This window comes from Acanthochromis polyacanthus, chromosome 6 (assembly GCF_021347895.1).
Source record: "Acanthochromis polyacanthus isolate Apoly-LR-REF ecotype Palm Island chromosome 6, KAUST_Apoly_ChrSc, whole genome shotgun sequence".
Lineage (NCBI taxonomy): Eukaryota > Metazoa > Chordata > Actinopteri > Pomacentridae > Acanthochromis > Acanthochromis polyacanthus.
The window spans coordinates 6,215,756-6,230,380 of NC_067118.1; the positions used below are offsets into that span (position 1 = coordinate 6,215,756).

At 35.4% G+C, this 14,625-nt stretch overlaps 1 protein-coding gene across 2 annotated transcripts in view; it reads right to left on the reverse strand.

Moving 5' to 3' along the window:
• arhgap4b (Rho GTPase activating protein 4b) overlaps window positions 1–14,625 on the reverse strand; it is a 50,966-nt gene that overhangs the window by 29,275 nt on the left and 7,066 nt on the right. For both annotated transcript variants that reach the window (XM_051949931.1, XM_022209465.2), the window contains exons 2-6: window positions 11,685–11,954; window positions 5,768–5,939; window positions 5,517–5,679; window positions 877–939; window positions 616–789 (exon numbers count right to left, since the gene is read on the reverse strand). In XM_051949931.1, coding sequence (XP_051805891.1) covers window positions 616–789; window positions 877–939; window positions 5,517–5,679; window positions 5,768–5,939; window positions 11,685–11,754 — 642 coding nt within the window. In that variant the 5' untranslated portion in view covers window positions 11,755–11,954. The remainder of the gene's footprint in view (window positions 1–615; window positions 790–876; window positions 940–5,516; window positions 5,680–5,767; window positions 5,940–11,684; window positions 11,955–14,625) is intronic.

Genomic DNA, 14,625 nt, shown 5'->3' on the forward strand with positions numbered 1-14,625 from the left:
TTTAAAAATGGCTGCAGCCAGCAGATTTAATTAGCTGTAGCTATTTTGCTAATTAACTAGTGTTCCTTGGTTGAGTAATAAACAGATTTGGACGAAATTTTCAGGGAAAGTCAGAAATGACACAAGGACCAAGTGATAGATTTTGGCAGTGATACAGCTTATAGTCTGGATCCATGGATTGGTTAAATGTTTCTGTATCATTGCGAGATAGCATCACTGTAACCATGACAACAAGTGACCACTACATCAGCTGCCTGCTGATGATCACATGATTGCAATCCTACTACAAATCACCGCTGTGGACTTATCAGGAATTATCTGTGGAAAATGATACAACAACTGAGCAGCCTTGGTAGAGTATTGCGTTCTCTGAGTGCTTTTCTTGTTTGGTATATTAAGAACTACAAAAAACACTTCTAGATATTGCAAATTAGTGAACAGATAAAAAAAAGCACGGCTTTGAATAGTTCAAAGATTACACACAAGTTGCAGCTATATGTAAACGTGTACTTTAAGTAAAGTAACATCCGGTGAATGAGGTGCTACGTTGCTAGAATGCCTTTAGTTTGAGTAGAGGATGTTGGTTTGTCTATTAAAAGATGTCCAGACTCTCACCTTCTCCATTAATCTCTCCATCTTCTTGACAGAACTCCTCCTCTGTCCGACCAGCTGACCCGGTCCCAGTTCTGCAGACTTCCCGGTGTGTCGTTCCTCCAACCGCTCGGCCTCCTTCAGCTTCCCCTCGGCTATCAGGCAGTCGGTGTGGTACTGGTTGTACGTCTTTAAAGCCTTCATCGGGTCAAACAGCACAAACCAACATGAGCTGTCAGCGCACTTTTACAGTTATTAATATTTTACAGCGTCAAAAGTTCTCACCGTCTGCAGCTCAGTGGTGACCTTCATCAACTCGTCCTGCATCTGGATCCCAACTTCTTTGCTCTGCAGTGCACAGAATAGTGTTTTAGTCAATTAAACATAAAAGTGTAGCTTTAGAATTTATTGACATTATTATGACAGCTAAAATGTCAAATATTTACATCTGAACAATAATACCAATATAATTTGCAATACTGGTTTCAGCACCATGTGTTACATTAGATTTTCAAATGAAATATTGAAACATTTCTGTCTCAGTGTAATGTGCAATGTTTCATATGTCATTTCTCATGTGCAATATTGAAACATTTAGGCATAAAATTTCATTTTTATGTGCAATATGTCATTTTCATCAAATTTTTCAGGTGCAGTATTTCAATTTCATGTGCAATGTTTAATTGTCATGTGCATAATTTTAATTACATATGCATAATTTCACTTTCATGTACAACACTTTCAACATAATATGCAACATTTACTTCTATTACAATTTTTGGGTACAATATGGAGTCTTCATATGCGATATTTCAATTTCATGCACAAAGTTGTGAATGTAGAGTGCAATATTTAAGTTTTACCTCTTTTTTAATATGCAATGTTTAATTTTCATGGGCATAATTTTCATTAAAAATGCATAATTTCACTATAATGTACAACAATGTCAATGTAATGTGCAGTGTTTCATTTTTATCACATTTTTTAGGTGCAATATTATATTTTCATAAGTTTCTTGTTCATATTTCATGTCTCATGTGCAATATTAAAACATTTATGCCTAATATTCAATTTTATATGCAATACTTCACATGTTAATGTACAGCATTGTTATTGCTTTTGAGAGCAATATTTCATGATTATGTGTGTTATTAGTTATTATCTCAGGATAATTGCCAATATGACTTGTTATTGTTTTATTCTAGTCTTATTTTAGCTTATTTTGTTTTCAGTAATGTATTGTACTTATGTCTTTTTGCTTTTCTATTTTTTATGCACTGCATTTCTAATAATATGTATTTTTGTTTATTCTGAGTAATATCTGGCACAAGAATGTCCTCAAAGTTTTATCATATATATAAGAATTATGCTTATTTTCTTTCCTAATTTAAAGTTAGAGGAGAAACTCGACACTGCTTTCGTGTACGTGAACTAAATATGAAGGTAATGGGATTAGCTTGGCTTAGCCCCAGCTTGTAACTCCCCATAAAAACACAATTTGTTGCTTTTACATTTCGGTTTTTGTGCGAGGTAATAAATAACCATTTGAAGTGCTTGCATGCAGCTTCTTTTATTCTAAGACTTTTTAGGTGTGCAGACATGCGACAGGTATCAATGTTGTCATGTAATCTTGGGCAGGAAAGCTAATAAAGATGTCAAAGTAGCTACAAAAATAATAACGCGCCACTTTGCAGTCGTGTCGCTCGGCTACTTTTTTCTTGGCAGAAAAAACGGAGCCTCTTTGTCATTCTAATTTGCCTAATATTGTTTTGCTACTTCTCGACTGCACAGCATCACTTATTGAATAACACGCAGTGATGTGTTGGATTTAGTGCTGAGAGCGGAGCGCCGTGAGAGTCTCGCTGTTCTTGGCGTCGGGCCTGAAAATGCTTCTTAGCTGCTCTGTAGCGGCTTCATTAAGATTCTGCTCACTTTTTCCACCATGAGATAGGTACAGAGCGTGTCTGACAACCTGTAATTTGAACAAGACGACTCTGTGTACTTTACAAAATGAACGACGCTGCAGATGCCTCAGCGTTGCCAGGGATCGGAGTCTGTCCAAAGACTCACATTGTGTTCAGTGAATGTCAACTTCTGAACTATATTTTGTGAGTTTTGTTCACTTTGCCGACTAACGACTGGAGTAATTTGTGTTTTATTACAAAATTAATTTTGCAGCAAAAAATCTATTTTCATGAATTTATGCATCAAGTCTCGGGTTTGTTTTTCACTCTGGAGACACAGTGGAGTGATTCCTTTTGTTCGTTAGTGTACTGTGATAAGCTTTACTCCAGATGCTGACTGTCTGCAAAAAAAACAAAAACTGAAATTCAGTAAAATTGTCTGTCCTTGGTTTAAATACGCTTTTTTATTTTGAGATATATAAATTGCAGAAAATCTGTCGATCATCGCTCTACAACTACACAGAGAACAAATTCTGAAAGTAAAGATTTGGATTTGAATGGATTATTCGCACACTCGGGGAGGAGGATTCGGTCAAGGATACAACTCTACATTACCTTCCACTTCAAGTTTTTTGTTTATACAGGTAGTGGTAAAAAAAATACCATACAAAGTACAAGATCGAGTAAAATGTGATTCATTATTTTAAATAAATTAAAAATCGTACAGACAAGTTGAATTGGGGCACAGTAGATTTATAGTATAATAAAAATGAATTAAGTTGACTAAAACTGCAGCAAAAGACAAGATAAGACAAACAAAAATGTGCAAAAAGAGGGTATACAATGAAACAGACAAAAATAGATAAATTCAAATTTATTATTGAAGGAACCAGGGCTAAAGCTGTACTTTTACTTTATTATCACTGATATCTAAAATTATGCCATGAAATAAATGCCAAATCAGCATAGATGTTTAGCTTACAGTATCAAAGAATTTAAGCTTGCATAACTTTATTCGTTTAACATAGACGTAGCTAGTTAGCTAGTGCTACAGCAAGCTAATATAAAATATTTTAATGAACTTAACAGAGAGTCATAGCCTAGCCATGCTATACCCATGTTTCTGACGGCACAAGGGTCTAGGGAAGCTCGACAGGGAGGGAGGCGGGCTAAAAGGTTGTCTATCAAATCCCTCTGCAGCAATTGGGTAGGTATACAACCAATCAACGCAACAAATAGGCTGACGTAGTTCCGAGAGTTCCGAGCACCGGCGGATTGTGGCTAAGTCCCATTAGCTTCCCAACCAGCGGAGCCAACTGGTATATTAAGGATTTGCCACATCCCGTCGGCATAAGTCCAAATACGTCTTTCTTCTCAATGAAACACTTAAGTGCCGTCCTTTGTTTATCTTTCAAGTTGAATTTTAGCTTCAAATCTTTAAGGGCTGTGGCCAAAGCTGAGTCTAAAGATAACTGTTTATTGTGCGCCGGTTGTTTCTGTCAGAATCGTCACGCCTCTGTCGTCACTTCATTACGCCCGCCTTCTGACTCTACACTTCATGGTGATTGGTCCGGCCAGTTTTAGGAGAATCCAGCCTCGAGCCTTATGGAGGGTAACTAGACCCACCCTGGCAGAGAATTAAATTCGTTGCCGTGTGTTGTCTAGCGCGGCTAGGCTAAGAGAGTCAGCTCGTAAGTTTGTGCTACGGTAAGTTAATATACCGAAACATTATTAGTTTAACATAAAGTCGGCTATTTAGCTAGTGCTACAGCAAGCTAATAAGGCATATCAATATTAGTTTAACATATAGTCAGTTAGTTAGCTGGTGCTACACCAAGCTAATATGCAATGAAGCTATTAGCTTAACACAGGGTCATCTAGTCAGCTCGCACTGCATCAAACTAAAATAGCATAACTTTATTAGCGAACGAAAAGTCAGCTAGTCAGTCAGCTAGTTCCTTCAGCAAGGCAATGTGTCATAACATTACTAGCTTAAGATAAGGTCAGAAAGTTAGCTAGTGCTACAACGAGTTAATATAAAATATTGTAATTACCTTAATATAATTAAGATAGTTACCTTAATCAGTTAGTGAGCTTGTGCTATACTAAGCAAAAACAGCATAATATTACTAGTTTAACATGGAGTCTGCTAGTTTGCTTGTGCTACAGCAAGCTAATGTAGTATATTTTCATTACCTGAATATAGAGTTAGCGAGCTTGTGGTACATCAAGGAAATATAGAATATTGTAACTAGCTGAATATAGAGTCAGCATAGAATCAGATAGTCAGCTTGTGCTACAGTAAGTTAATATAGCACAACAGTATTAACTTAATAAGCCAGTTAGCTAGTTATCTATGGCTATAGCAAGCTAATATACCATAAAGGTATTAGCTTAATATAAAGTTTAGGTGGTTAGGTAATGCTGCAGGATGCTAATATAGCAAAATATTATTAGCTTAGCATAAATTCAGCTAGTTAGTCTTTTTAAAATGTATGACATTAATACATTTTACTGCTGGTTAACTTCTAATGCTATACTGTATTAGATGATGGCAAACATAATTTATCATAAATCCAACATTAGAAAGACTAATTTTTTTAAAAATCATTGATGTCCATGGGTGTTTCTTTCTTCAAACATCCTACTCTGATCCGAAATTTTCACATATTACAGATCTATATTTTGTTATTGTTCATTCAAACTCATGGATAATCCTCCACATGACTCTCATATTAACAGTATAGAAAAGTTATTTTATGTATATTCTTATAGAAAACCTCAAAAGCTTATTCTCTTTTGCCAGAATATTACATTGCCTTACTTTAGAGCCACATCTTTTGACATGTAAAATCGTGTTTAACACTACTTAAAGATTAGTAAGGTCCCTACTGCCCAAAATAGGAGCTAAAAAATGACTATATCTAATGGTTCTAATGGTGCTTTTTATCCTGGTCTACTTCATGTTTGTTGTGTGTCTGCTTGTTCATACATGTGACTGAACATTAAGCGTGTTCTCACCCGTTTGTGCAGCCGGTGCGTGTCCTCTGTGCTGTGTACCAGCCTCTGGGTCAGTGTGTTGCAGCAGGTATCACCCAGTGCTGCATGTTCTCGGCTCTCCAGACGGGTCTGGGTCAACAGAACCGACCAGACCTGACACACCGACTGACCCCACTGCTCCTTCCTGCAGAACAACGCAAGCTCTGCATCAGATTACCGACCTTTAGAACCACCCGACAAAGAGAGAAGACAAATGCATGCCCTCTGCTTACTTCTTAGTCTTGTGGGTGAACCTCTCGGTGAGTTTGTCGAGGGCTCGAGCGTATTCGGCCTCGATGTCGCCGCGACGTCGGAGAAACTCAGACAGATCCGAGAGCTGCTGCTGTTTCACCTCCACCTGAGAGTCCAAAATCTTTATTTGGTCTGTCAGCTGGGCCCTAAGGTCTGAGATTCGAAGAGACACAAAGAGAAAGGAGGGCAGCATTTTAAGTAAATATATGTAGATCTGCCTGGACACATGCAGACACGAAGAGAGACCAAACAGTAGTATATAAAAATCTACACACACTTGTAAAGACCAGGTATATCATAGTAGTCTTGAGTTTGTAAATATTCTTGCAATTCTTAATTTTCTATGAAAGAATCCCTGAAACACATGAGTCTTTGTCACGAAAAACAATCATGCATTTTGGTTATTTGGTAGATTTCTTAAAGATTTTCTGGTGGGTCAAAAATGTACACACACCAACTTCAAACACCAGTTTTGATCATGCATATAGTTTTGTTTGCCAACCTCTTCTAATGAGAAGTTATGATCGACTACGGCTGCTGACTCTTCTGAGCCCATTTAAATAGCATCCATTTGATCCACTCATTAGAATCGGCCACAAAAACTACAGGGGAAAGCCTGAGAAGCTCAATAAAGATATGAAAAAGCAAAGAACCCCAAGAACACCAGACCTACCATCAAGCATGGTGGTGGCAGTATCATCATGCTCTGTGGAAATGGAGCTTTACACAAAGTAAATGGAATAATGAAGAAGGAGGATTAAAACCTAAAACCATCATCAAAAGTTTGATCTTGAACACAGCTGGATGTTTCAACAAGACAATGAGCCCAAACACACATCAGACGTGGTAAAGAAATGGTTCCATCAGGCTACAAAGAAGGTTCTAGACTGGTCTCCCCAAAAGTCCTGACTTAAACCCATCAAGAACCTGAAGAAACAAGTCTGAGTCAGAAAGACTCACATTTAGTTGAACTGAACCAGTTCTGTCCAGAGGAGTCAAAGATAAACAGGAAGATTGTGAATAGATAACAAAAGTAATTTTTCTTTATTGCAATGATTCACATTGATCAAATGAAGCAATTTTTTCAGTTAACCTCAGGATCAGGTGTGAAGCACCAACGCACCAAGTTTGGTGTCAATACATGCAACACTTCCTGAGATATGATGATGTGATCTCACTTTCTGTTTGGAAGCTTTGTTAGCAATTTTGATTGGTGGTGAAGGATTATTGCTTTCAAAAGTCAAGCAACTATTTGCTAACTTCTGTGAGGTTTGGTCGGAAGATCATCTGTGCCAATTTTGGTGAAGATAGGAAAAGTGTAGATAGATATAAAATTCAATATAGTGTAAAATCCAACGAGATGGAATTTGGAAAAAAATGTTTTTTTTGTTTTTTTAATCTGGTACATGGTGTAGAAGTGCATAAATGCTCCTCCAAATTGGTGAGAATGCTCGAGGAACAGTCATGAAACTTGGTTAAAATAATAAATGAACTGTCCTCAGTCAGTGTATCAGCTTTGAAAACTTATTCATCAGAAAAAAGGTTTATAGGAAAAGGCAAAAAAACAAACAAAAAAAAACAGGCAGATTGTACAGCACATTTAAACACTAAGGCAACATAAAATGCTTTACATTAAACATGAAAAGCATCAAGACCATTTGTAAATGGAACATAAAATAAAAACAACACAGTTAAAACATGGAGAGTTGCAGCAGATCTGCAGGGAGTCTGAGATATGTGCTACATAAAACCGGAAAGCTGCTTCTCTGAGCTTAGTTTTGACTTTGGGGACAGAAATTCATAACAGAGCAGCAGATGAGAAATATATTCTGACCCTAAAACATTCAGTGCTTCATAAACCTACAGCAGTATTTTAAAATCGGTTGTTTGGTGGACAGGAAGCCAGTTTAAAGACCTTAGAACTGGACTGATGTGATCCACTTTTCTAGTCTTGAGTTCTGGGTGAACTGATAGATTTAATAGAGACCTGTGAAGATGCTGTTGAGACATAAATCCTTTAATCACTGATAAATTCAGGTGGCAGTACGCTGACTTGGCAATTATTTCATTGTGGCTAGAGATGATTCAAAACTGACCACACTACAGTTTCTGGCTCGGTTTGTGGTTTTTAACTTTACTAGCTGAAGCTGCCAAACACAGTTTGCAGCTTCACCTTTTGCCCCCAGTGATACAGAAGACATGTAGAATACTTTCACTTTACAAACACGTGCAAAAAAAACTGAATCCAAAGAAGATGATGTATGCAAAACGAAGCCCCAGTGCAAAACAAACAAACAAAAAAACAAAACAGTTGTCAAAGGAGGAAAAAGTGGCAGGACATAAAGGCAAAAATATTTTTCATTAGCTTAACAGAGAGTCTGCTAATTAGCTTGTGGTACAGCAAGCTAATATAGAATATTATAATTAGCTTGACAGAGAGTCAGCTAGTTAGCAAATGATACAGTAAGCTGATATAGAATATTGTAATTAGTTTAATATAGAATCAGTATAGAGTCAGTTAGTTAGCTTGTGCTACAGAGAGCTAATATAACATAGCTTTATTCGCTTAATAAAGAGTTAGCTACTTAGCTAGGGCTATACCAAGCTAATATACTATAAAGTATTAGCTTAATATAGAGTTAGCTAGTTAAGTAGTGCTACAGGAAGCTAATATAGCAAGACATTCCAAGCTTAACATAAAGTCAGTTAGTTGCTGGTGCTACAGTAAGAAAATGTAAAATATTGTAATAAGCTTAAATAAAGTCAGTTAGTTAGTGTGTGCTACACTAAGCTGATATAGCAAAACATTACTCGCTTAACATGGAGTCAGCTAGTCTGCTTGTGATACAGAGAACTAACATAGCATATTGTCATTTGCTGAACATAAAGTCTGCTGCTAGCTTGTGCTACAGCAAGCTACTACTCATATTGTATTAGCTAACAAAGAGTTGGCTAATTAGCTAATGATACAGCTAGCTAATATAGAATATTGTAATGCTTAATATAGTCAGTACAGTGTCAGTTAGCTTATGTTATAGTAAGCTAATATAGTATAACATTATTAGTTTAATATAGTGTCAACTTGTTATGCTAGTCATGCTGCGACTATAGCAAACTAATACACTATCAAGGTATAAGCTAATATATAGTTAGTTGGTTAGTTTAGTAGTGCTACAGCAAGCTAATACAGCAAAACATAAGCGTAAAATACATTTATATCTTTTTAAATGTATGACATTTAATAAATTTTACTGCTGCTTATCTCTACACTGTACTGTATTAGATGTTAACGGTAGAGGATGTTAGCAGTTCAAAAGTCCATCACTGGACCAAATTATTGCATAAAAACAGCTCAAAGCAGGCTACAAAACTATACAAAACTAAGGTGACACACTGATGTCATCAACACAAGTGTGAAAAACCTGAATAGTGTCTCATGTAGTAGAGGAATTAAGTGGAATAAATGTGCGTCCATGTTGTCTCTGCAGGGTTGACAGAAACATATGGATTATTACAGGCGGCTCACTTTTATAATCCACAGAACCTGATATTAAACACACAAGCTTGTAATGCAAACACCAGCTAAGCTAGTGGGTTCAGTGTCCCGATGGAACAGGACTAATACAACATCATCCTCTCAAATAACTCCCTCACCCCTCCGTCGTCTTTTTCTTACCCATTTTTGTCTCAGATTTTTCCTTCTCCCGCTCTACTCGCCCCTCTTTCCCCCTCTTTACTCTTTTTTCACTGTCTTTGTGTGAGTACACAGCCTCGGCTGACTGATGTGAGGAACAGGCATCACTAATACTAGCTATAAATAACATTAGTAGTACAGTACAGAGATGCAGCCGCCACGGCATGCAGCCTCCAGATCACGGCATCCAACACACATGCATCCGCTGGAGAAAATGTCAAAACCCTGATTTTGGTTCGTCAAAGCATCTGGTGCAGTTGAAGCAGCTTCTAGGGAGAAATCAGCTGGACTTGTCTTACACCTCGAGGTGAAACATCTTCAAGAAAAATCTACTAAAAAATATAAATACCTGGCAATAGGCCCCACAATTTGAATACTCCAGAAATGTCCTAAAAATGTAATGCAATTCCTGAAAATATCCTTAAATTATTAATTAAATAAACTCAAAATGTCCTACAATTTGAATACTCCAGAAATGTCCTAAAATGTGAATACAATCTCCTTTTTTAAAATATAAAAAAGACCTTAAAATGTAAATAAAATAACTGAAAAAATGTTCCAAAATAATAATTACATTTCTGAAAAATGAGAAACTTTGAAAAATCTCCTAAAAATATTAAATAAACACCAAAAAATATAAAGTTACATTTCTGAAAAAATATCCTAAAATGTGAATAAAATACGCTGAAAAATGTCCCCAGAAATATCTGAAAAGTTTTCTAATAAATGCAAATAAAAACACCTGGAAAATTCCCCCAAATAGAAATAAAAATTTCTGACAAATTTCCTAAAATTATGAATAAAATACCTGAAGAATGTTGTGGAAATATAAATTAAATACCTGAAAAATATCCTGAAAATGTGGAATAAAATGCCTGAAAAATGTCCTAAAAATCCGAATATAATACTTGAAAAAATATCACCAAAATATAAATTGAATGTTTCTCAAAAATATGAGTAAATTTTGGAAAAACTCCTAAAATATGAATTAAGTACCTCGAAATGTCCAAACATTAAACTTAAAATAAAACATCGAAAAATGTCCCTAAAATACAATGACATTTCAGAAAAAATGCAAAAAACTTATTAAAAAATATCCTACAAAAATAATTAAATACCTCAAATGTCCTGAAACTGTGTACTACTCCAAAAACATTAAAATGTGAGTAAAATTCTGAAAAATGTCAAAAAATATTACAAAATACCTGAAATGTCCTAAAATTGTGAACAACAAAAATGAAAAATGTAGAAAAAACTGATGAATAAAGTACCTCAAAAATTTCCCCAAATACAAATAAAAGTTCTAAAAAATGTCCTTAAAATATGAATAAAATACCTGAAAAATGTCAAAAAATGCATTAATAAAATACCTGGAAAATGTCCCAAAATGCAAATTATATTTCTGAAAAATATCCAAAACTAGGAATTAAATACCTCAAAATGTCCCAAAAACGTGAATAAAATATCTGAAAAATGTCCTCAAAATATATTGAGCTTCTGACAATAAGACAAAAAAATGTGTATAAAATTCCTGAAAAATGTCTTTAAAATATGAATTAAATACCTTCAAATGTCCCAAAGATGTGAATAAATACCTGATAAAAGTCCTAAAATTGTGAAAAACACACCTGAAAAATGTAGAAAAAGTACTAATCAAATATCTGAAAAATATCTTTCAAATATTAATAAAATGCCTGAAAAATGTCCCTAAAATACAAATTACATTTGTGAAAAAATGTCCTAAAAGTATGAATTAAATACCTGAAAAATATTGAATAAATATTAACTAAATACAGTACCTTAAAAACGTCTTAAAATATTAATTAGATACCTGAAAAATGTCCCCAAAATAAAAATTAAGCTTCTGAAAAAAAGTTCTATCCCAAAAATATCCTAAAAATATTAATACAATTTCTAAAAAATAACCTTAAAATATAAATAAAATACCTGAAAATGTCCTAGAATTGTGAATAAAATACCTGAAAAAAGCCCTAAAAATGTGAATAAAATACCTGGAAAAATCTTGAAGAACCTACTGAGCGGTCCAGTTGATTTCTACTGAATCTTTTATGATTACGAGTTTTTCCTTATGTTAAATCCTCTCATGAGGCTTTAGTTTCATCTCTGTGTAGGTATGCTGGAGTTCTTCATGCTCTCTCAAACTCATTCATGCCCATACAGAAGAGTGACGAAGACCATCTTACCTTTCATCTGCGACTCGTATTCGGCCAGACTTCCCTTCTCCCTCCTCAGCTTTCCGTGGGATGTCATCATCTTGACTCGACCCTCGTTGGTCTTACTTGCCGATGCTTCCCGTTCTGCCCCTCCTGAAACCTTTCCACCCTCACTCCGGCTCGGTAGTCGTCACCTTTCACCCCTTTGGCCTCGCTGCTCTACAGCCGCCCTCAGAGCCTCAGCGTCGGGTCAATGAGTCCATGGAATCCCCTGGGTTCCAGATCCATAGGCGACCCGGCCTGGACGACAGGAAGAGAGGCAGATTCAGTGAGACCAGACAAACGAGGGCAGGGTGACGAGACAGAAAGGGACAGTGACACCAGAGAAGGGATGGAGGACGGACAGTAGGAGGGCAGAGGGATGGAGGGTGGAGGATGGGGGATGGGACCAGGAGAGGTGATGAGTAACGGCGCTAACGAAGGACGTTGAGCGCCTCCAGGTCCCCGTTGGGGGGATGTTCACGGAAGTAACGATCAAACAGTCCGGTGAGGTTTGAGCTGAGAAATGACAGCAGGAAGCGGCTCAAACCGGCCTCGTGGTTTATCGATTCATTCAGAGCTGGTTAATTAATGAAATGTGGTCGGGGACTGAAGATTCTGTGGCTCCAGATGGAGATCTGACGGCTTTGAAATCAGGCCGAAACCCTTAGCAGAGTTGTAGATAAATACAGTTTCTATTCAACTCCATTAATGTTTTGAAGATTTCTTTAAGCTCAACACAGAAACACAGGATGCATGAAATAACAACCATATTTGTTCATGTTGTGGTTCACAGTTTAGTTGACGGTCGACGTCCAATCATTCGAAATATTGATACACATTTTAGGACATTTTCGGGTATTCTATTCAGATTTTTGAGAAAACTTTCAGGCAGTTTATTCATATTTTAAGGGCATTTTTCAGGAGTTTTATTCCAATTTTTAGAACATCTTTAGAGTATTCAAATTTTAGGACATTTCGAGATGATAATATTTTTTAGGAGATTTTTCACACATTTTCGTCATATTTTTAAGAAATGTAATTTTTTTGGGGGGGACAGTTTTCAGGTATTTTATTCACATTTTGAGGACATTGTAGGAGTATTCAAATTTTAGGACATTTTGAGATGTTAATTAATATTTTTAGGACATTTTCCAGAAATATAATCTAAATTGTGGGACATATTTTAGATATTTTATTCATTATTTTTTAGGAAATTCTTCTGGTAATCTTAAAAATATGAATAAAAATTCATATTTTAAAGATTTTTTTTCAGAAATATAATTTACAGTTTGGGACATTTTTCGGGTATTTTAATTTAATTTATAGAAGATTTTTTCAATATTCATATTTTAGAATATTTTTAGGTATGATAATTCATATTTTTATGAGATTTTTCACAAATTCACATCATATTTTTCAGAAATGTAATTTATATTTTCAAGGACATTTTGAGGTATTTCATTCATATTTTTTTTTTAGCAAACTCTCTTGGTATTTTATTCATATTTAAGGACATTTTTCAGGTGTTTTTATTCACATTTTAAGAGCATTTTTCAGAAATTATATTCATATTTTTGAACATTTTTCAGGTATTTTATTTCAAATTGTTTCAGACATTTTGCAGAGAGTAAATTTGTATTCATGAAACATTTTCAGGTATTTTTATTCACATTTTTAGAACATTTTAGGAGTATTCAAATGTCAAGAAATTTTGAGATGTATTATGCATATTTTAGGACATTTTCAGAAATATAATCTACATTGTTGGGACATTTTGGGTATTGTTATTCACATTTTTATGCATTTTTCAGGTATTTATTCACATTTGAAGGATATTTTTCAGAATATATTCACATTTTTGAAACATATGGGAGTATTTAAATATTTAGGACATTTTGATGTATTAAATTATTTTTAAAAATAATTTTCAAGATATTTCAGGTCACATTTTTAGGATTTTTATTAGTTTCGCGTCTGGTTTGTTCGTATATAGATTGTGGATTTCTGGTATTGGTGCCCAATCACTGGTGCCACTCAGTGTTTAATATCCATCCTAAAGCCTGCTTTTTATCGTGAATCAAAGAGTTGTAACATGCAAACATTAACCAGAAGTCTACATCCGTAAGGTTTGTCTGTTATGCTTAAACTTTAAATGTTTCTGTAACTTTGAATAACTGCAACCCAAAGATAGATTTTCTTTATCTGATAAATTTCTGCTGCAATATTCTGAGGATGTTTGGATGTTGCTGAGAACGCATTACTGAACGTGTCTTCCATAAAACATCGATGATAAGAAAGGAGGATGTTCTCAGTGCAACAGTCAAAAACATGAAAGAACTGATCTTCAGAGAACTTTACTCCTTACACTTTCAGGAGAACATTCTGGGTATTTTTAAGAAAAACTCCAGGTGAAAACATTACTGGAACTTTTGCAGAACTTTCCCTATTAAAAGATTGTTCTTTCAAGTTTTAAATGTTTCAACTTGAATAAATTCTGCATTTTACACCTAACGTAGAGCGTTCAATAACTGAGTTGAATAATGCAGATTTTTCTTGTCTGAACACACCTTAACGATTCAGCTGGGAGAGTTTCTTCTGTAGATTTAAAAAATTGATTCTGTAGGAAAAACAAACAGCCCCTGATTCAGCTTCACCATAATTTGCGTATTATAAAAAACACATTCAGCAGCAACCAGAGACCAAACAGAGACTAAAACCAGGAGATCTGCCCTCGGCTTCAATTCATTTCGACCAATCTCAGATTCTTGCAAGTCGTCCAGCGTTTTGAAGTAAAAGCCTAATCCACTGCGGCGCTCGAGCACTCCAGAGCGTCGATTTCTCAAACTGCTGAATGCTTCAGAAGTTTTGCTTGGTTTGAAGAATGAAAATCAGCTCTCTGGATTGCTCATATCTTACTTTTAGCTTCAAC